The 24579-nt window shown below is 37.9% G+C and overlaps 1 protein-coding gene across 1 annotated transcript in view; it reads right to left on the bottom strand.

The window, feature by feature from the left end:
- ascc1 (activating signal cointegrator 1 complex subunit 1) overlaps positions 1-24579 on the bottom strand; it is a 36713-nt gene that overhangs the window by 8873 nt on the left and 3261 nt on the right. The window contains exons 3-8 of the mRNA XM_028795518.2: positions 18554-18651; positions 11847-12025; positions 11148-11284; positions 9654-9773; positions 5338-5462; positions 663-733 (exon numbers count right to left, since the gene is read on the bottom strand). Coding sequence (XP_028651351.1) covers positions 663-733; positions 5338-5462; positions 9654-9773; positions 11148-11284; positions 11847-12025; positions 18554-18651 — 730 coding nt within the window. The remainder of the gene's footprint in view (positions 1-662; positions 734-5337; positions 5463-9653; positions 9774-11147; positions 11285-11846; positions 12026-18553; positions 18652-24579) is intronic.

The following is a 24579-nucleotide window of genomic DNA, read 5'->3' as shown; positions in this document are numbered from 1 at the left end:
CCTAACTTGTTACAAAAGAAAGATGTACTGTATATTGAACTGTCCTTAAGAAAGAAGATTGCTTTTGACTTCCAATGTTTTTGACTTCCACTGGTGAACATTATCTGTTAAAATAATCCAAAAGGTGCAAAAAATGGTATAAATTTAGCTGGATTTTTTAAAATTGTTTTTAGGCTTTTAAAAAATGTAAATGATACCTGAGAGAGCTTTGCAATAAATCATGCTGCCTTTGTCTTACTATCGTTATTGTAAAGCAATGGTCTACTGAGCTGTTTTGCCTCATCATATATTTGGTGTCTAGTTTGCTTATATCCACATATTTTAAGACTTTTTTCCCAGTATGTAAAATTAGATAGTGTTAACCATTCTTTGAAAGCATTTTCTTTGACAGCAGCAAATACTTGCCATAAATTATTATTTTTCCAAAATGCCTTAAAAAATTGCAAAGTGGCAGTTAATCTCACCCTAATAACCTTACATTTTAAATAGTTCCTGCCATTGCTGAGAATTTGTTCCCTATACCACTGCCTAGAGTGGTTTTCTGAGTGACTGGCACAGATTTGCAATGGGAACTGTATCTATCTTAAATGCAATCATTGACACACATTCTCTCCAGCATGCCACTAAATTTTGAAGAATGATCATACTTTTTTCTTACTCACCTTTAATACATTTCGTGCATCAAAAGACTCCCGTTCCTGTCTCAACAAGCCAGTCGGACCTTTATCCTCTGCTAAATAAAGAAAAATACAAATAAATGATTGATTCCTTTTTTGCTTGAGATGTGTACACACACACACACACACACACACACACACATATATATAGGATGTTCCATAATCCATGTCATATTAACATATTAATTTGTAGGCACACAATAAAATCAATTTCCTGAGACATACAAATAAAACACAGAATGCTAATATATTATCTGATACGAAGACATTAACAGGAGAACCTTTAAGTCCTGTAAGTTGCGAGGTGTGGCCTCTAGAAATGTGCAAAATGCTTCTTTTTAGTAATTGGATTCATTTCATTCAGTTCACCAAAATGATTCAGATCTTTAAATCACTGATTTGTTCACTTCAGAAACAACAAGAAGCAAGTCAAATCAAGTCAGGAGCATTCACTGTTACAGTGTGTTGCTGCACCCACTACACAATGAAACAACTCGGGATCCCAGTTGGCAACACCCCAGGCAGACACACGGTGCAGACCCACACTCCGGAATTGACCCTCTATCTGCCGCAGCCAGGTGTTACCTGGGCGAACCCTTGGCCTGCTCCAGCCACTCGGGTCCCCAACAATGAGGATCTTATGAGCTAGATCATCCTCGGGGAAATGCGCCACATGGCCGTAGTGCTGTAACTGACGCTCCCTCACAATGCAGTTAATGTGCCTCATTCGGGACTCCATGAGCAACCACTCAATCGACACAAAGTCAAACCAACGGTACCCAAGGATTTTCCGGAGAGACACAGTACCAAAGGAGTCCAGTCTTCATCTCAGGTCACTGCATAGTATCCATGTCTCGCTACCATATAGCAAGACAGGAAGCACCAGGACTCTAAAGACTTGGACCTTCATCTATCTGCATAGATATCGGGAGCACCACACACCCCTTTCCAGGCCCCCTACTGACTTCATAGGATGAGTTACCAGAGACATGAATGTCACTGCCAAGGTAAGTAAACCTCTCGACACTCTCTCCACAAACAGGCACACTGCTAATGGCTGTGCCCAAGAGGTCATTAAAGGCCTGGGTATTGGTTTTGGTTTTAACAACAAGCTATATTCTTTTTTAAAATCTAAAATAGTATCATAACAGTGGAACAACTTTAACCATCAAACAATATAAACAATATAAAAAGTTAGCAACAAAATAAATAATTCACACATAATAATAATCAAATAAGCAAATGTTTTTATGGCTTAGATGTGGAAAGAAGAACATGTGCCACCTACAACCCACATCTTGAAGTACTTCGAAAAATTATAAAAGAACTTCAGCCAATGCTAAACAATGACCAAACACTGAAAAATGTATTTCCTGTACCTCCCCTCCTGGCATACAGGCAACCACCAAACCTGCACCAACTAATTGTCCAAAGCTCCCTAAGTGAAACAACAGAAAATGGCACATCTCCCTGCCTACAGAAAAGATGTAAACCGTGTGCTCACATCTGTAATACAGACCGTGTAATTATATCACACTGCTGACTAGAACATCGCATAAAGGGATCATTTTCCTGCAGATAATCTAATGTGGTCTACCTAATTCTCTGTATGAAATGTCCTGACACTGCACTCTATGTGGGAGAAACTGGACAAACACTCCACCAGAGAATGAATTTACACAGGTTCCACATTAAACGTGGCAACACAGATTAAAGTCACAGTGCTTATGGGCAACTTCAGAACACAGCAAGAGAGAAAAGAATGGGAAGTCAAACTCATGCTAAAATTTAATACAACATGGTTTGAATAGAGACAAGAGTTTTATGGCCAGATATGAGGATTGTTTGCAACACTGACCCAGACAACTTGTCTACAGACCTACATTGTATGGAAAAACTCATCCGAAACTTCAATAGACTTTGTTGGACAGTTATTTTATCCAAAGATCTTGACCATACATTGTTCTTTTCTTTTGTTAAACAAGTGTTTGTAAAGTCTACTCTTATCTCAGCTTATCAGTCTAGTCTTATGTTATCAGTTCACTTTGTTATTATTTATGCATTTTAGAATTCTGGTATGTCACAGTCCACAAAAAATATTTTGATTGTTGCTTCTGTAGGAGATCAAGGATAGTCTTTTTTTTTTTTTCGCATGGCAAATACATAGACAACCGCCACTTCATATCATGAACAACTGTCCATTATAATAGGCTACATGGATAATGCTGGCTTAATTCAGGATTGTTTAATTGATTTGTTTTACATCAGTTTTTGTACATTACCCTCCTGATGTGTTAAACAATACTAAAGTAATACAATTCTAAAAGTACTTCGTGATATTAAGTTGTAAAGTATAGACCTAGATGAGGTCTACTGTTATTTATTATGTATTTCCATTAATGACAACTTCACACAAAGTACTACAAAAAGTAGAAGAGATATTTGCCAAAGTTCATTGTAAAAGAAGTAAAGAATCCTATTAAGGTGATTGTATAATGTTCTGAAATAATGGACATCTGAAATTCAATAAAGTATACGGCAAGTGTGACAACAGAAAATGGTGTTTATTCAGTAGAATCATACAATGATGCTGTTCCATATAATGTTCATGCTGTCTTTAAGTAAACACATCATGCAGCATAAAATTCAATTATTTAAGCATTTAACATATAGTGATGAGCTAAGATGTAAACTTTTGCTGTTAAGATTAATTTGGTATTTCATGTAATAGATGGGAACTCCACTATTTGTTCTTTCATGTTCTGAAAATGTATTATATTAGGAAAATAAAGTATATGCACAGTAGTGGGGGGGGGGGGTTAGTGTCTTTCTGATATAATCAGCAATCAAGGATAAGTATTGTTGATACGTTTTTGAATATTGGAATGTCCCTGTAGTTACATCCAAATTACCAGGGAAATTAAAAACTCAGAAATAAAAGTAGGCACTAATTTATGTCCGGGATTAAAATGCAACAAATCTTTTCCTAAAAAGTGGCCTTTATCTATATTGTAAGCCATTGTCCACCAAAAGGTCTGTGCACATCACTGATTAACAGTGGTGTGATCCAAGGCTATTAAACAGATGTACAAACACTGAGTAGATCTGAATCCTTACAGACATTAGCAGCAATTGAAAGGGTACCATGCTAAACGTACTGTGGTAGGGACGAGGCCAATAGATACCAAAGGCACGGACGGTTTTAAGCTGCTACCTGAAGTATTCTTGTAGCAAATCATAAATGTCATGCTTACAGCAAGCATGGAGTCAGGAGCAGAGCAGATGGTAATAGTTTACTTGGAAGGAGGGAGAGAGACAAGGAAAGTAAAAGACAGTACTGTTCATTTGTAGACTTTGGTATGTGAGAGCATGCAAATATTCCTCTGTGAGCAGCACTGTTAACCCTGGCCTTAAGGAAATGTTTCTGATGTTGAGACATCTTAGGCTTTCTTGGTTACTAAGCAGATTGTTACATTCTGGGATAAAGATGAAAAGCTTGGATGAATTTAAATTCACTGTTTTCACAGATGTATTTAAGTCATGTGTTTAGAGGATGACTTCACTTGTCAGTTAGATGCCTGTTTCTTATTTTTATAGGGATAGCTTTCATTTCAGCTACCCAAACCTAGAAGGAGGTATGATATTTCACTGGATGTGACCAGTTGTTTAATGTTCCAAATATAGCTGTCAGAGCCAAAGCCATACAGATTCTTCCTTGTGCACTAGTATACTGATACAAAGAAAGATTTGGTATGTTCATGGTTAATTTGTGTTCATAGGGTTTATACTGAGAAAACAATCATTATCTAGGCAAGGTACAAAAGTAAAAGTAACACTACATAAAGTTTCTAAACCTAGTCAATGCTGAACAGAAAGCAATACTAGAGAATATAATCCAGTACAAATAATGTAAATGCAGAAGCATTATTAAAGATAAATAGTGAAATTGCATATTTAAGCACAATGGTTAAAAGTAAGTGGTGCATTTATCACCAAAAAAAGCAAGGAAACACTCAAAGGGCTGTGGAAATATAAATAATCTTGTGGAATGCTTAACAAGTTATATTATCAATTATAAACACAAGATGGGACACACTATCCTACAGTAGACAAACCTTGGAGAAATAATTTAGGGATTTATACTGACACAACATTCTTATTATCTAAGCAATGTACATATATGACAACACCAGAAGAAATTAAAGTGAAGTGCATTTAGGACTGAAGCCAGGAAGCATTTTTTTGAAAGAGTTAGGGGAATATGAAACAAACTACCAAGTCATGTAGTTGAAGCAGAAACAGTGACTGGTAGTACGTGGATGAGATACTGGGATTGATTAACTATTAGCTAAAAAAACAAGGATGGACTGAATCATTTATTATGTTAAGATCTTAAATGTTTTAAGAAATACATGTTGAAAATTCATTAAAACTATTCAATGGAAGATGTTGAAATTTCAAAAATTTGTACAAGGTTCCTACTCCAGATATCTCAGCCAACTAATGGGGTCTGACAATCTGTGAACTTTTAATTTTTTCTGTAGAAGGAAAAGTTACATTTTAAAACAATTTCTTCATCAATATATGTGAAGCTAGCTTCAATGATTTGGAAAGTGTTTTAAGTTTTATGCAGGTTTGCATTTTTTATACTGCAAAATACCTGAGGGATCCTTTCTAAAGATTGTGTTCATAACAGTTGCATGAAGTTTTACTCTGTCCCATTCCTTGGTCATTAGTCCTGATGCAACAAAACGTTCCACTAGTTGGTCAGCAATGATTTGATGCCTACAAAAGAAAGACTAACATGAAGCAGTATAAAATATATTTTGAATATGTAAAGCACAAAAAGATTATCTCAGTAAATTAACACTATACAAAAATCTAAAAAGGTATATAAATTACTTCCACAGAGAATTTAAAAAACACGATTTATTAGTATGGATGACAGCAAAACTTTTTTTATTATTATTAATTCTTCCCCCATTCATTTCCTCAAGGTGTTATTCCCATTTCAGGGATCCTGGGAGTCAGACCCTTTTTCAAATGCATTAAAAGCCCGTCAGGTCAGGTTGGGGAGCATGCACTGGTACAGCGCGTTGCTGCACCCACCACATGACAAAAGAGCTTGGGATCCTGGTTGGCAACCCCCTAGACACACACGGTCCTGTCCCACCCTCTGGAAATGATCATCTATCTGCTGCAGCCAGGTGTTACGTGGGTGTCCTCTTGGCCTGGTCCAGCTACTTGGGCCCTCAACAATGAGGATCCTGCGAGCTGGATCACCCCCATGAAATTGCGTCTCATGGCCGTAGTGCCGTAATTGATGCTCCCTCACAATGTAGGTAATGTGCCTCATTCAAGACCTCCTGTGAGCAACCACTCATTCAACACAAAGTCAAACCAGTGGTACCCAAGGATTCTCTGAAGAGACACAATACTGAAGGAGTCCGGTCTTCATCTCTGGTCACTGGATTGCGTCTATGTCTCGCAACCATATAGCAAGACAGGAAGCACCTGGACTCTAAAGACTTGGACCTTCGTTCTTTGCATAGATATTGGGAGCGCCACACACCCCTTTCTAGCGACCTTGTGATCCCCACCATTCTCTCCCAATCTGTTCTACTGACTTTATAGAAAGTGTCACCAGATACATTAATGTCACTGCCAAGATATGTAAACCTTTCAACAAGGTCAATACTTTCTGCGCAGACAGACACACTGCTGATGGCTGTGCCCAAGAGGTCATTAAAGGCCTGGGTCTTGATTTTTATCCAGGACGCTCAGACTCTTTGCTCAGTCTCTCAAAAGCCCTGATCAGAACCTCCATTGACACCACAAAGATCACAGCATCGTCAGCAAAGTCAAGATCAGTGAATCTTTCTTCACCAACAGTTGCCCCACAGCCACTGGACCCCCATGACCTTGCTCAACACCCAGTCCAGCATTTTGTGGACAATGGAATGATGCAGAAACTAGATGAAACACAAGACTGATACAGCAAAGATGACACTGCTTAAGAATGTTCCTATACCATCCCTGTGCTTACCTAATCTTACCCTTTTCTGTATCAGCAGGTGTAAGAGTGCCATAACCATGGTACATTAACACATCCTTCTTTACTTTGTGATATACTGTAGGTGGATAATGCCAGACTCAGGAAATGACTGCATTATCATCCTGTTTGCATGACAATGATTCTATGATCGTATTTGTCAAGAAATACTATCAACCAATGCCAAGAGTAGCTCTGATTGTCGAAATTCACCAAAGCTTTTTTTGAAGTAAATATTTACGCTCTTCTATGGTAAACTTGTTCACCGAATATTTTCCAGGAAATTTGCGATGCAGCCATCTTAGGCGAACATTTATTCCCTCAAGTGGCCCATGATGCTTTGCAAAGTCAGAATGACATCATGCATGCTTACTCTCAAATTGTTGCAGATGTGGCCAATTGCTAAGTCACAAGCAGATGAGGAAAAAATAAATAGTGCTTGACATCTCTGCACAACATTTCGCCCATCCCTAACCACACTAATTTCACCAAGGTGAAATGTACAGACTTTGATCTTATGTATGTAACATATATATCCCTACCATCCCCATCTTATCTGTAACCTTGTGGCAAATGCCGACCTGGGGACTACGATTCCAATCAGCCAGTGCATTGCTTTTGATGCCTCAGTGCTCACTAAGTTTAAATAAGAGAATTGTCAAACTTGGTGCGTCAAAGGTAGAAACTGCTGGGTTTTTTTTCTCAGCCACTTTAAAGTAAATAATTTCATTGTCTCAATGGATTACTGCGTTTATCTTAGTATAGTCTGTCTTTTTGCCCTTGTTGATCAAACACAGGAAGCTCTTCAGTCTACTTGTGACTTTATGCTGTAGGAAGATAAGTAAATATATCAAGGTAAATGACATTTGATCTGGCTTTTATATAAGTAACATAAATGTTTCTTATGTAAAGACCATCACAAAACATAAATCACATACAGGACTTTGCCTGATACGTTGGCGAGCTCTGTAAGCCGTGCTGCTTCGTTGAAGGACAGGTGTGGGACAGACTGACGGGCAGGATGATGCTGGACCTCTTGCTGCATCCAAACGGTGCCATTTTTCACCTTTACGCCTGGTGCAGCTGCATTGTTCTTATATGTGAGTGGATGTTTCTTGTGGGGAGGGCTTCTGTTCTCTTTCTCCGAGTTCACCTCTGTTATAGCACGTCTTTATTTGAAAACAGCAGTGTCAGATCGGGGCAAGCATGAACGCAACTGAGAGAATAAAACTGAATTTAAAAAAAAAAATCAACTTTTAAAAGTGCCATACATTTACAATGTCTGATACAGCCTCAAATCAAATTTATGTTTTTATTGTATAATAGTAATAATAAGAGCGGCTCACTACTCAAAATGTTTATTTTGGGACATGGGAAGGCTCGAACCCGCAACATTTCAAATAGGAGTCAGCAGTTCTTACCGCTGTACTACCAAAGCAGTCGTGACAACAAAGTACACTAACCCGATTTCTTTTTCTTCAGTTATAGTCTTGAATAAAAGCACACTTGTTCTGTTATATTTGTAACTTCTGTGAAAGTGCTTATTTGATACTTGGACTTCACTCTTCACACATTATACACTTCATGTCAAAATTTTGTCATTAGTACTAAAACATGAAAAAATTTTGTCTTTTAGGTATGTGTTCAACATTTCTTGCATTTCCTGGGACAGCAGGCTGCTTGGGCTTATAGACACATTTACAGCACAAAAGATGCTGAATGGAGAGATGCAAACAGATTTAAGGTGGGTTGGGTGTATGAGTTTTTTCGTAGGCTTTGTAGTGAGAAGTAATAACTACATCTTGCCTGAAGAAGGGGCCTGAGTTGCCTTAAAAGCTTGCATATTGTAATCTTTTTAGTTAGCCAATAAAAAGTGTCATTTTGCTTGACTTCGTAGGCTTTGGTAATTCTAGTGTTAAAGCACCTACTCCTACACTACCGAAGTACAGTCAGAAAATTGGCTCTCTTACATTAATGTTATACGATTTTCTTGCAAAGTGTATATTTTGTTTATGCTTATGCTATTATAAAGTAGATCACATAAAGTTATTACTGTACAATCACTACAGTATCCAAATAATTAAATATAAGAACAGTATAACTATGTGACTTCTTTTTGAGTAAAACTGGATAGGAAAAAATAGTGAGGCATATTATATATCAACATTTGTTTCAAAAATATCGTGACATGAATTTTGAGCTATATTGCAGAGCCCTAGAGGCAGTGCTTGAAAACCCAAAGAGAACACTTTGCTCTTCAGTTTTATATACATGTAATATCACAAGCGATAACTACAGTGGGGGCTAAAACTCTAGAAATGTCCCTGGACTGATGGCATCAGTTCAAACAGGTCCCTAAACTACTACTCCATTGTAATATACATTCACATCTATAGACTTTTAAAGGGGACCTCTACCTTTGACATCCAAAATCATTTACATTTACATGCACATTTGCTTACTTTGAATAGGAATGCTCCACTCCCCCACACTCCAAAATTCTTTGCATTGGAGCTTAAAGTAGGAGGATACATCTTAATTTTTTGGTTTTGATTACCAGCACTCTTAGATGCGCTACCTCTATCCTCCGGACTTAGCGCTAGTAAAAATATTATTAACTATTATTTGACTGTTGCTTTACAACATTTGAGATACAATTGGTTACATTTCTTTTCAGGTTAAGTGACAGTAGCAGGATTTGAACCCACAGCCTCAGAGTTTGAAGTACTAGGTCAAAAGCCTTAACCACTACACCAAATTTCCTACAAATAATATAAGCCCTTGGTAAAAGGAAAAAACTACAAATATTATATACAGAAGAGTATTTAGTTAGTTACATAGTGCGTCATATATTTAAATGTGTATGTGTGTTTTAAACAAATAATGCATTGATAGAATTCGAAGTATAATAAATATACACATACTTGTCAGAACCATCCTGAGCTTGGACTTGAGCATATAAAACATCAACCATAGCTGGATCATCATTCATATATTCAATACCTTCAACTGTTATGGGAAGAGGCTTCTCTCCTGTGATGTCCCTGGCAACACAAAGAAAAAAAGAGTGTTTACTTTTAATATAACACTTAATATGAAGGAAAGTAAAAATAATATTTTAGAAAAAAGATCAACAACTAACTTAAGACAATCAATGTTTATTATATCTCTAAATACTACATTGGGGGCAGAGTGATGGCTCTGAGGCTAAGGATTGGTGCTGGCAATTGGAAGTTTGCTGGTTCGAATCCCGTAAATGCCAGAAGTGATTCTAATCTGTTGGGCCCTTGAGCAAGGCCCTTAACCTGCAATTGCTTTGCTCTGGGTATGATGTTAATCTGTATCCAGCCCAGCAAGCAGGCCCTCAAACCTACAGGGAAAACTTGGGGGTTGGTGGCAGGATTGGCACTGCAGCCATTGTATAAATCCTCACACTGTCCCAGTGTTGTGCTGAGGTGTCACCCAATATACGGCTGTAACTATATATGGTATATGTAACCAAATCCAACCAAGTCCACCAAGACATACTTCATGCAACGGTAATCCAAAAGACACAGTGAAGTGTCAAATAAAAGCTCAAGTAGTTGAAAGTAAATTTTAATATTGTATACTGCATCATAATGAAATACTGTAGCTCCCATTTACAAAGATCAGACCACATCTTTGCTTGCCAAAGAACAGTGTAGATTTAAACCAAAAATACTATGACATCCATTGTGCCAAAATCACAAGAAAGGTAGCAGGTTGAATGTTTTAAGCAACTGAGAGCAGTTAGCTTTCCAGTTAAAACAAAAATCAAATCTGTGCTTAATGCACTTGCTATGGCTTACCACATCTGTCAGAATAGAAAAAAAAATTGTTCATTAAATTTGTCTTCCTAGGTTGTTCTACATGCTTCTTTTTCCCCAACCCAATAAAGGTGCACCAGTGCTCCTTGGCATGAAGCTTATTCCCATTTTGAGTCCTTACCTTCAGCAGTAAAAATCACACTTAATGTATACAACTGCATGTTTCTGGGATCACTCTGTCAAAACCATCCAACACAACATATTACAACTATTCTCAGTAAAATATACATTTATATTTATACTTTGCTGATGTTTTTTTTTTCCCCACACCCAATGAAAATACATTTTTCCAGAAAATACATTGGTGACTATACAAACAATATACCTTTTTTTTTTTTCAAACAAACTTCAATGTAGAAAAGGACTATCGAATCTAAATGGACTCTTTCCAAGACCCCATTCCTTGAAGCAGGAGCCAAGGGAGTAGGCCTAAAGTAAGCTGGAGATTGTCACTAAGAAAATCGTACATCAACAGATAACAATTTAGCTTCTAGGTATACTGAAAAGACTGTTCCAATTATGGTACATGTAACAATGTATTTTTGGCATACTACAAAATTTGTCACATACTTGATAAATTCATCCTTGCAGACTTGAAGCAAGTCACATGCTTTCCTCACTTCCTTTTCATTCAGCAACGCTAAAGTGCCAATAGTTAAATGAAGTTTGGCTGGGTTCTGAAAGATGCTGCCATCAATGCCACTGTCCTGTTAAAAAATAAAAACATAAAATTGTCTCAGAACCATGAACAAAGTAAACATTAAATTGTATGCTTTAAAAGTTTATTGAAAAAAACTAAGCCAGTGTTTTTGTTACTATTAGTCAAACAGTACCCAGTTTCATTTAGTTAACAATAAGACTAATATTTTTAATGCTCATTATTTTGAAAATGCTATAAAATTAAAAACATGTACAGCTACAAATACAAAAATTTGCATTTTATAAATTTCATGGCTGCCAAAAGTGAAATTCTAGTGAAAATTTCAATTTCCAGAAATGTTACACAAATATATTAACCATTCACAATTAAACTTAAGTAATTAATACTAGAAAAACTAGAAAATTCATTGTGACTGCATGAACTGAATAAGGGCTTACTATATTTTAAAACTCACAAAAACCACACAAGTCAATTTTTGATAAAGCCTCAATATAACCAACAAGGACTGGTTTCAAAGCTTCCACTTTCAGACTTTAAAATTTGACAACCAATGCAAAACAATTCATTGTGAATTAATGGTCTTATCGCGCAAGTATATTGATAAATACCTGAGAACATTTGCTGAGAACTTCCTCTTTAAACTTTAGAAACTGCTTTTGGATGTGTGGTTCATTCAATGCAAATGACAGGAAATGAGTGAAAGGTTGCTTCTTCCGAAAACTTTCTACTAGAAGTTCAATGCGGGTGCAAGCAGAAATCACAGATGATCGTTGTTGTCCTGTGATAACTTCAAAATCAGGGGAAAAAAGAAATACTTGTATAAATGGTCAATAGTGGCCTCAATTACCTGAAATGCATTTAAATCTATGTAAAGTTTTATTCTTTCTAATATTCCCACTAGAGCTTAGGAAAAAATATTATTGATAAGGACATTACAAAGAAGTACTAATCAACCTAATATATTTTCAAAACATTATTACATACTGTGGATATGTTAGTAGAAAAAAAAACACGTTTAGTATGAAAGTTAATAATATTTGTGAAATTAAAACACTGTAATAGATGGAAATCCATTATAGGCTTTTAAATTGTAAATTCTTTATTACACAGATGTTCAGCTTATACTTAAAAATAAGAATATCTGTGCATCATTTTATTGTACACAACTTAAGAAATACAGGGAATATAAATCTAAAATTAAGATATTTATAATACAACTTTAAAGACTTTACAAAATTAAATAAATTTTAAAAAGTGATCAAAGTATTGCTTACTTGTACTAACAGTAAAAAAGTAATACGAAAGTGCCCCCTTCTGGTAAACAGAAATAATATCCAGGTACCATACCTACACACCTCTAGTATGAATATTATACAGTAAGTCAATCTTTTCTTAAAGATTCTTGTACTTTATTGAAATACCAATTTATTTATCCACACAGAGATAAGTATACTTTTAACACAATATCTGAATTAGATTAGATTAACTCTTCTCAAATGTATCTAGCTAAAAAAATAAATAAAACTGTGGCAAGCCTTTGGAAATTGTAAATGATAATTTTACAAACAAGACTTGCTAGTGTTTTCTTATTCACTTCAAGCTTTGGCTGATAAGTATTAAGATGAAATTGTGTTGATCTTTATGCTTACAGTTCAAAATGGACAGGAGCATGCTAATGGCACTAAACTGGTGTGGCAGACTGCCGGGGCCCTTGCCCAGCCGGGACGCCTCTTCTTTATATGGTCCGGGGGAACAAGCATGGACTGAACAGTACCTCCCCCAGGACGCTAGATGGCAGCCCACCTTGGTGGCAGTCGGTGCCTCGGATACCCGCAGAACTCCATGGGAGATGGAGTTCTCTACAACCCTGTTGGAATCCAGGGGTGCTGCCAGGGGGCGCTGCAGTGGTTCCTGAGCCCAAGTGGGCGTTTCTTCCGTCACACCTGGAAGTGCAGCCGGAAATTGGTCATCAAACACCTGGAGCATGTCCGGGTTGGCTATAAAAGGAGCCAGCAGCCACCACTCCGAGAGCCAGAGTCGGGAGGAGAGGAAATAAGCTTGCCAGAGAGGAATGGAGAAGAAAATGTATTGTGTGTGCTTAGTGTTTATCGGGACTGTGTTGTGCTTGTGGGAACAAGAAAGGCATTGCCCACAGGCGAAGAAAAAAAAAAAAAGAAAACATTTATTTATGAGTGTGCCTCCTGCTTCTCTCTGTGTCAGGTTGAGCGCTGGTAAAGCAGCTTTCTCACATTGGGAAATTTAGATTGTGTGTAATGTGAGGAGAAAAAAAATAAACTAAGCTTCACAAAAGAACTGAAAAATACAAGTCCCTTCAACAAAAATATTTTGGGACTTTCAATGCCTCTACAAAGTGACTTTGCCTCTTCCTGTGATTTTTGCCATAGACTTCAGTGTCAAATTGCACTGCTCCAGTAATTAGCTATGAAGTCGACTGCAATAAGGTTATTTTTACATTTTCTGATATGCTTTGTAATGATTATAAACTGAATTAATCTGTTTAAAAAAAACACAGAACAAAAATGTTTGTCCATAAAACTACCAGGCTCTGTGTTCAATAATATAAATGGCCCTGCTCCAGAAGTTCACCTTTTCAAAACATGAACAATTCTGCAAAGCATCAAAAGAATTTGCAATGCTGAAGATGTATAACAAAATGTACACTCTTTCCATTCAGAAAACAAGATGACTAAAGCATATGAAAACAGATATTTTTGTTGAACATGTCATAAGATATACTATACTAGCCAATCAGCGGCGTAGCATACACCACATAATTATGTATTGATGGGTGAACACTTCCTGAAAGTTCTTGGACGTGAATGGCGATAGTAGCTGGTAGTATTTGGCACATCGCCACAATTTCTGCCTCACCACCATAAACTCCGGAAATATTCATGTAGTCAGCGTATTTTTGAGCAGACTGTATGACTATGCTTCCGTGACTAAGAACAACGGACGGCACGTCGCCAAAGTTATCCCAATGTTGGCAAACAAAGGTTACAGCCATGTTGCGAAGTTTGAGAGCAACAGTTTTGTCAATGACTTTTTTCCAAAAATATCGGACTGATAGAAACAAACAGTTACCTGATGCAGGAATTTGTATAACATTGAAAGAAGAGTTGTTACCATGAAATACATGTGAAGCGGTGGCCATGTTAGGAAAATGAACAGTCAACATGGCTCAGAGGTGCATGTGGACCGTAGCACAGACCAAAGCGACTCAGGACGTGTTTGGAAAATGAACAGTCAACGTGACTCACAGGTGTATGTGGACTGTACACCAGTGATTCCCAAACTCGGTCCTGGTGAACCCCTTTTGTTCCAACCAGCTTCTGTTTTTAAATGAACTCCTGGGCTAATTAAGTGAACTGATATTTTACCAAGTTCTGTGTGTAGGGAACAATATTGTCATTATTAAGATACAATGAAGAGGGAAAAACTGCACAGAGAAAGGGCAAAGTATAATGAAATCAACAAAAGAGAGATAAGCATTTAAATCTATAGCAAAAGCAGAAATATTTCTAAATGTCTTATAAATGTAAAAACCATGCTGCTGTGCTTTTCTGAATGTCGAATAAAAGAAAAAAAAAAAACAGCTAATTAAATGAGATCAGTGCTATCAGGTGTTGTCAATGATTAGGAATCCGGTTGGAACAAAACCCTGCAGCCACAGGGGTTCACCAGGACCGAGTTTGGGAAACACTGCTGAACACAGACGAACGCAACTCAGGTGAGGAGTTGGGGGCGGGCAAAGTAGTTGCAGCCATTGATTATTCAGTGTTGTTTGCCTGGGTGTCTGATCTGCTCGACAGGATCAGAAATAAAAGGAAAACAATGTGAAGGCAATGTCACATGTGTTCCTGTGGTATAGCAGGTCCACAGCCCCCCTTCAAAAGGCCATCCTCTTTAATAAAATCCCTGTGTGCATCCAGTGTCCGTGTGTGTGTGTCTTCTGGTGAAATGCGCATGCGCGGGGCACGGTGCGATGCTTCAAAGCAGATGCTTCAAAGGCTGCCTGATGCGTCACACAAGACAGAGAGGGCGGGACCTATAAAATATCGCACGGCCGATCCAATCGGATTTCGGTAAATGAGGTAAGACCTAAAACATAAAACACGAAAAGTCCAATCGGGTACTGAGACGCGGAGACCAGCTTCCCCATTGTTGTGCAAGAGTGTAAAACACGAAAAATCCAATCGGGTACTGAGACGCGGAGACCAGCTTCCCCATTGTTGTGCAAGTGTTCACTCTGAGGATGTCAGATTTGTGATTAAGAAGCTTGGCCCAGGAAAGTGTAAAGTGTCAGTCGTTGAAGGGGTTTTCCTAAATATACGAATTTTCATGATACAGTAATCCCTCCTCCATCGCGGGGGTTGCGTTCCAGAGCCACCCGCGAAATAAGAAAATCCGCGAAGTAGAAACCATATGTTTATATGGTTATTTTTATATTGTCATGCTTGGGTCACAGATTTGCGCAGAAACACAGGAGGTTGTAGAGAGACAGGAACGTTATTCAAACACTGCAAACAAACATTTGTCTCTTTTTGAAAAGTTTAAACTGTGCTCCATGACAAGACAGAGATGATAGTTCTGTCTCACAATTAAAAGAATGCAAACATATCTTCCTCTTGAAAGGAGTGCATGTCAGGAGCACAGAATGTCACATAGATAGAGAAAACAATCTGTAGCAAACAAATCAATTGGGCTGTTTGGCTTTTAAGTATGCGAAGCACCGCGGCACAAAGCTGTTGAAGGCGGCAGCTCACACCCCCTGCGTCAGGAGCAGAGAGAGAGAGAGAGAGAGAGAGAGAGAGAGAGAGAGAGAGAGAGAGAGAGAGAGAGAGAGAGAGAGAGAGAGAGAGAGAGAGAGAGAGAGAGAGAGAGAGAGAGAGAGAGAGAGAGAGAGAGAGAGAGAGAGAGAGAGAGAGAGAGAGAGAGAGAGAGAGAGAGAGAGAGAGAGAGAGAGAGAGAGAGAGAGAGAGAGAGAGAGAGAGAGAGAGAGAGAGAGAGTTTGTTTTTCAGTCAAAAATCTATACGTGCCCTTCGAGCTTTTAAGTATGCGAAGCACCGTGCAGCATGTCGTTTCAGGAAGCAGCTGCACAGAAGGAAGCAAAGTGAAGATAATCTTTCACCATTTTTAGACAAGCGTCCGTATCGTCTAGGTGTGCGAACAGGCCCCCTGCTCAATCCCCATACGTCAGGATCAGAGAAAGTCAGCGCAAGAGAGAGAGAAGAGTAAGCAATCTAGCTTCTCAGCCATCTGCCAATAGCGTCCCTTGTATGAAATCAACTGGGCAAACCAACTGAGGAAACATGTACCAGAAATTAAAAGACCCATTGTCCGCAGAAATCTGCAAACCAGCAAAAAATCCGCGATATATATTTAAATATGCTTACATATAAAATCCGCGATGGAGTGAAGCCGCGAAAGGCGAAGCGCGATATAGCGAGGGATCACTGTATTACAATACAATGACTTTTAAAAGTAGATTTATTTTAGCGCACATTAAATTAGTTGCTGGGGAGAATCTGCTGATTGCCCACTGTTGTGACAGAAAATTAAACGCATATTACGGACAGCAAAGCCAGTATTAATGTCAGAGAAAATTACAGGCATTTTACGGAAAAAATTTAATGAGGTAAACGGTCCCTTGCCATTTAATATAGACTGTTCCTACTAATGTTTATGGACTACTGTTCTAGCGCCCGTTATTGTAACGGGCTTAATGTCTAGTTTTTAAATAAATAATCACTGCGCTCACAGCATAGCGAGGGGCGTGGTAGTGTGGTTGAAACGGTTTCTGGGTGGAGTCGTGCTGCGGGCGTTTCTCACCTGTGCAGTGTGCGAGCGAGTGAGGAGAGAGAGAAAGCCGGTACGTTAGAGCGAGCGAGAGCAGGCTCGCGGCAGCTGAGAAGACAGCCTGGGTGTTTGGCCGACACCCAGGGGAGTAGTAGTTGTGGTCGCTTCCACTGAGATTACTTCGGAGAGCGGGAGTGACTGGAAGGTGGGAGACTCTCCGCAGAAGGCAGCAGGAGTCTGGACTTGGTGTCCCCAACGTGAGAGCCTTGTTCGTTGGGGAATCCCAAGCCACTGTCAGGGGGAGCCAACCGGAGCCAAGGATCGGTCAGGTGACTGACAGTAGTGGAGTCAGGCACAGAGAAGGTCAGCTGCTGAGAGAGCATCTCGCCTGTTGCAGGGCCTGCATCAGTGAAGCAGGTGAGACGCTAATGAAAGAGAGGCACTGGGCTTATTGGTTTTTAAAGACTGCTTCCTGCATTGTGTTTTAACCTCAGTTTTAAAGGATTGTTTTAAGGATCCCATGATCTTAGAGTTGGTGTTTTTCTATTGTTATGCTTTTTTTAAACTTTCACATTTCTTTTAAGGATCCCATGATCTTAGAGTTGTCGTGCATATCACATGGTCTGTCTTGCGTGCTGCTTCTTGCGAGCCCTGGTCGGCTGCTTAGTGGGTTATATTATATATATATATATATATATATATATATATATATATATACACATATATATATATATATATATATAGAAGATGGTGTGAAATTTTGTAGACAGATGTTTAGACAGACGTTTTCTGTGTTCCTGCAGGACCATCTAAGAAGAGGCATGTTTGTCTCGGATGCGAATCGCTGTATGCAGCCTGTAAAACACTTTATGATGGTGGATGCAGTCGTGCATCATAACCAAAAAGAATAATGAAAAGTCAGCGTGGCTCAGAGGTGCATGTGGACTGTAGCAGAGACGAACCCGACTGATGCGGTGATTGGTGAGTTGTTGCGTCCGAGTTGGTGGCCGTGGCTCTGAGTTGTCATCGTATTCCATGGTCTTAGAGTTGGTGAGCGGGGCTCTGTCTTGCCTGCGTCTTGCTTGCCATGGACTTAGTGAATTATATATATAGATATGTAACACTGCAACTAAATTATCTCACTTGAAAAAAAATGCATGTCCTGTTTTTCTGTATTGTTTAAAACAGTATGCATTAAGTGTATTAAACTGACATTACTTAATATAAACTGAAACTGTAAAATGAAGAAAAATTTTAAAAGCTTCTATTAACAGAAATTAATTTGTAAAACAATAAACAATGTATTTTTGTTTAACACTGAAGAAACATAAGTAAAAACACAGTCAAAGCATCTAACGATGAAGATAATGACATGTTCTTTCAAAAGACCAAAAGTAAATACTGTCTAATAAGATGATTCCATGTATCCCTATTAATTAATAATTACAGTACATGTACCTTATGTTAGTTTATCAGAAAAGCTGAGATACAGACCTATCTCACCCTCAACACCTTGTTTTGGAATGTTGATAGACGTCCGAGTTTCAGCTTCCAGTCTTTTCTTAGTTTCTCCTTTTTTCCCTATAATGTACCTATAAATTACAAGGAACTAGCTTTAGCCTATATGTTGCATACAAGTGATAAAATAAAATAATACTGGTTTATAATATAAATACTGTAACAGAGTAAGAAAAAATGTTTTTCAACTTCTTACTCAAACCGTATTTTTTACAGTTGGCGATAGAAAACACAAATAAAAAAAAAATATTGCAACACATCTAACCTCCTTTAACAATCAATCAAGCTTTAAAATACCAAATTAAGATGACAATTATATACATTAAAGATTATGAAGGGCCAATTACAGTGCAATTATACAACTATTAAAATTATTTTTAAAAATGAAGTGTAAAATGGTTTAAATCAATTATTCAGTCCATTGTACTTTCTTAAAAGAGAACATTTTACCATCAATTCTTACTGATTATACTCGACACCTTTCTGTATAGCAAGGCATTAGAGCCTATGGATGCCACATACTACCTTCCATTCAGAATTTAAAATTCTACTTATACTGGACTGGATTACATGCCTAATTATCCCATTATAAACAAACCATATCACGATTAAATTATCAACCTTGCTTGCTCCTCTGTACTGCTGAAAAGTTTCACTCTTGAAAAGGCACCGATTTCTTGGTATTACACCACCAAAAGCCATAATTTCTTCTGGCACCAAAATCTCCTCATCTCATCTTTCATTTTCCATCAACTTGTCCTAATAAAGCTCACAATGGTAGTTGGCCAAACAGGGTCAAGAACACTTTTGTGTAACCAAAAATAGCCTTTGATTTCTTCTTCACAATTCCTACAATATCCCAAGTAATCTTTAGAGATACACTTTTTTTCCTCCCAAGGACATTCTAGCCCTTTTCTGAAACCCAAAGCATTGCTCATTTTTTTTACCATACTGCTATAACTCCCATACAGTTGCATTTAGTAAAAGAACTTCATATGTACAATTGATTTATAAAGTATTCAGACCCCTTCATTTTCTGCACACTTTATTGCGCTGTAGATTTAATTTTAAACATATAAATTAACAATTTTTGCCCATCAATCTACACTCAATAACTCATAATAACAAAGAGAAAACAAACATGTTTTAGAAAGGTCTGCAAATTTATTAAAACTCAAAAACTGAAATCTCTTATTTACATAAGCATTCTGATCCCTAATTAGGAACTTTATAGAAACCCCTTTGGCAGCAATTACAGGTTCAAGTCTTCCTGAGTCAGTCACAACCACCTTTGTGAAGCTCCGTTAGACTGAATGGAAAGCATCTGTAAACTACAATCTTTAGGTCCCTCTACACATGATCTATGGGGTTTAAGTTTGACATTTTGTCCAAAGAGTGCAATTTTTTTTGTCTCTTCAGACCAGAGAATCTTTTTGCTTATGCTCTCAAAGTCCTTTATACTGTAAATGCCATTTGACAAAATCCAAGTGTGACTCAGCCATTCCATGTTACACACCTGATTGATAGAGTGCTGCAGTTGTCTTTCAGAAAGATTCTCCCATCTCAGCACAGGACTTCTAAAGCTCTGTTAGAGTGACGACTGGATTCTTGGTCACCTCCCTCAGCAGGGCCCTTCTTGCTCAGTTACTGAGTTTGGCCAGATGGCTAACTCAGGTTGGTCCTGGTGGTTTCAAATTTCTTCCATTCCACAGTTATTGAGGGCAGTGTGCTCCGAGGCACACTCAAAAATGCAGAAATGTTTTTATACCTTTGCCCTTATCTATGATACACCACCATTTAACAGCCAAGGTATACACAGAGTTCCTTGGACTTCATGGCTTGCTTTTTGTCCCGACATGCAGTGTGAATTGTGGGACCTTACATGCACTAGTGTGTGCCTTTCAAAATAATGCCACAGGTGGATTCCATTCAAGTTCTAGACTCATCTCAAGAAAAATTTAAGCAAACAGGATGCACCTGACCACACTTTGCAGTGTCACAGCAAAGGTTACAAATACTTCTATAAGAGATTTCAGTTTTTATTTTTTTAATAAATTTGCAAACCTTTCTAAAAATACATTTTCACTTTGTCATGAAGAGTTTTGGGGTGTAGATGGATGGGCAAAAAAATGGCAACTTTATCAATTTAATATTAAATCTACAACACAATAAAGTACACAGAAAGTAAAGGGGTCTGATTACTTAGTAAATTCACTGTATGTCTGTTTTGCCTCTGCATCTGTATTAAGGAAATTAAGCACATTTGCAGGAAACTGAAAATTGGCCCACTGATTAATGTAGGTATAATAGGCATCAGACTGTACACATTTCAGACCGTGTGTGTGTGGTAAGGTAGTCCAGTGGCTAAGTGACACAATCTTTCAGCACTTCGGGATAAAAATATGATTCAGTCAAAAGTGTCAGCTAAATCATCAAATACAGTTTTACTGCAAGATAAAAATCAGGATAAAATTTAAACAAACTTGAAACGCTTTTATTTTTTTTAGCCATAAATGCTTATTTGCTTATCTGCAGTTAACAATTTGGGCCTTAAATTTTAAAAAGGCCTCAAAATTTAAAATAAGTCTAGCCCTGAATCTCATAATCTAGCCTGTGGTGTGTACTTTCAAAAAAGGCCAAGGCCTATCAATCTCATATGGAAAATGGGAATCATGAAGGGAAAAAAAACATTAATCTTTATTATGAACTTTATTACAAAAAATTCAAAAGTGTACACTAAGTGAGCAAAGCCAGAATGAAAAACAAGCAAAAATTTAACAAATCCAAAGAAAACAAAACAAAAGGGATACCAGACTATAAGACTTACGAAAGAAACCAAAAAAAGGCTAAAAGGGAAGCCAAAGAGCACAAAGCCTGAATAATACACTGAAGCTTCTCATGCCTTTAGATATGTCATAGGGGACACACCAACTTTTGGCATGACATATATAACATAAGACATGTAACAAGCTAAATTAATATAAACATAGGACTACATGAAAACAACAAAATGATTTGTAAACAAGAAGATGCTAAATAAAACTCAATACACATATTTAGTAATATGCACCACAAAATAATTAAAAAAAACACAAGATATAAAGAGATTTAAGGAACAAAAATAAGTCAGACCGTGGTAAACCAATACTGTCTATGCACCGATCCTGCCCACAACAAGCATGATTAATGATAAATGACTTAACCCTCTACACAATACCTTTTGATTTCATCCATAACTGACCTAATCAAGAACATAACATTCACAATAGAGTTCTTGGGAAAACAAAAATCTTCAGCATAATTCCCAGAATACCCATCCATCCATTACCTTGTGCTACTAAATTCAAAACAGAATCAATGTGGGGTGCAAAGACTATGCGCACATACCCACTGCACTTGGATACAGTAATCAATCAACCCAGGTTAAGAGCAGGTCAATCTCAAAGAACACTAATTTAAATAACATTTTTATTCCTTTAAAAGATTGTTTGTAAAAATAACAATGTTTCTTGAAAATACAGATTTCACCAGCTTTTTTTATGCATTCCCCATTCTGACAGGACAACTTTGCTTCATTCTCAAAAACATAAGAAACCTAAAGAAATATGATCTACCTGGAAGGTCAGCTTAGTTCAAGAAATATTCAGTTAGGTCCATAAATATTTGGTCAGAGACAACTTTGTTCTAATTTTGGTTCTGTACATTACCACAATGAATTTTAAATAAAACAACTCAGATGCAGTTGAAGTGCAGACTTTCAGCTTTAATTCAGTGGGGTAAACAAAACGACTGCATAAAAATGTGAGGCAACTAAAGCATTTTTTAACACAATCCCTTCATTTCAGGGGCTCAAAAGTAAGAAAAAAGTTGTCTCTGTCCAAATATTTATGGACCTAACTGTATATCCTGAGACTTTGTTTTCAAATAACAACAGTAGCGCTAACCACTGCACTATCATACCAGCTCTGCTTAAACACAGAAGCTCTCATTAAAGAAACACAAGGATAACAGAAGTTCTGTATTTATTCATTTAGTCACATGTACAGAGTACAGTGAAATTCCTACTTGTATATCCAACCAACATGCTCAGGCCACCGGCAGCATTTACTCAGGAATAAGCCGTCCTTCTCATGACCCTGGAAATAGAAGTGTCTGTGTGCCAAATTTGCATTATGTGGAAATAAACCCTGATCACGAATCTGTTTAAGATAGATACATAGATAGATAGATACTTTATTAATCCCAAGGGGAAATTCACGTTCACATAAAAAGAAGCCTCATTAACTAATATTGCACTGTTTAACTCGAGATCTCTTAATGGCAAAGCATTGGTGCTGTCAGATCTCATCACTGACACCAAACTTGATATTCTGTGTCTAACGGAGACTTGGCAAAAACCAAACAAATTTACGTCTCTCACGGAGGTGACACCAAATGGTTTCACTTTCCACACAGAGCCTCACATCTCTAGACAAGGCGGTGGGCTTGCAGTAATTGTCAGAGCAGACTTAAACATCAAACGAATCCCAATTGACTGTCCATTGTCTTTTGAGTGCCTGGCACTTAAACTAATAACGGAATCAGGTCCTGTCTCACTCATTGTTCTTTATCGTCCCCCAAAATACAATGCATCCTTATTATCCGATCTGATTGAACTTTTGACCCACCTAAGCTCTTACTCTCAGAGAACTATCCTTCTCGGTGATTTCAACATCCATATTGACATCCCCACATCTAAACTGAGAAATGAATTCCTATCCTTACTGGACTGTTTTGACTTGACACAACATGTTGAGTTTCCCACCCACTCTAGTGGTCATATATTGGATCTGATCTGCACTTCTGGACTATCTGTTGCCAACATTTATAGCAGTGATTTGGGACTCTCTGACCATAAAGCAGTATTTTTCACTGTCTCACTGCCTTTCCCTCCTTCTTACCTGAAAATGACAAATCTCTTACAGAAACCTTAAAAATATCTGTCCTTTCTGGATCCATTTCTGATCTTTTACTATCTGCACCTATTCCTACAACATTACATAGTCTTGTTGACCACTACAACTCAGCCCTTCATTCAGCATTAGATAAAACAGCTCCTTTAAAACATAAGGAGGTTTCCTTTAAATGTTCAGCTCCTTGGTATAATTCAGAATTGCGATCTATGAAAGCAGCTGGCCGACGCCTTGAGAGAATGTCACGTAAGACTGGCCTCACCGTGCACATCCAGGCTTTCTCTAACCACCAAAGATCTTACAGAGAAGCACTAACATCTGCCAAGAACACCCATTATGGCAGAATTATAGAAAATGGCCACAATAACCCAAGGGTTTTGTTCTCTGTAGTTAATAAACTACTCAAACCCGCATCTGGCCCAACTACCTCTTCTACTGAAATCTGTGAGGAATTCCTCCACTTTTTCCGTAACAAAATTAAAGATCTAAATGATTCAACTAACATAAATACATCACCTGTCTATATCTCTCCCGGTTTTCCCACTCCATCCAGCTCCTTCTCTAAGTTCTCACCAGTCACATCTGCGTTTGTTAATAACCTGCTTTGTAAAATGAGGCTGACTACTTGTGTACTGGACCCCATCCCCAGCACACTACTTAAATCCTGCCTTCATGCCATAATCCCGACTGTTACAACAATAATAAACTCATTCCTTGACACTGGATCTGTGCCGCTCACTTTAAAAATTGCTTCTGTAACCCCAATGTTAAAAAAGTCTGGTCTTCATGCTGACAATCTTGACAATTTCGGGCCTATTTCCCACCTACCTTTCCTGTCAAAAGTTCTCGAACGTGTTGTAGCTTCCCAACTCACCAATTACTTAACCTCTAATAACTTGATGGAAACCTTTCAGTCTGGTTTCAGGGCGCGGCACAGCTGTGAAACTGCTCTGCTACAGGTAACCAATGATTTGTTTATGGCAGCAGACTCTGGACAAACCAACATACTGTATTAATTCTATTAGACCTCAGTGCAGCATTTGACACTGT

Source organism: Erpetoichthys calabaricus, chromosome 2 (assembly GCF_900747795.2).
Source record: "Erpetoichthys calabaricus chromosome 2, fErpCal1.3, whole genome shotgun sequence".
Taxonomy (NCBI): domain Eukaryota; kingdom Metazoa; phylum Chordata; class Cladistia; order Polypteriformes; family Polypteridae; genus Erpetoichthys; species Erpetoichthys calabaricus.
Note: the sequence above shows the minus strand (reverse complement) of the source record. Positions and strands in the feature narration are given on the sequence as shown.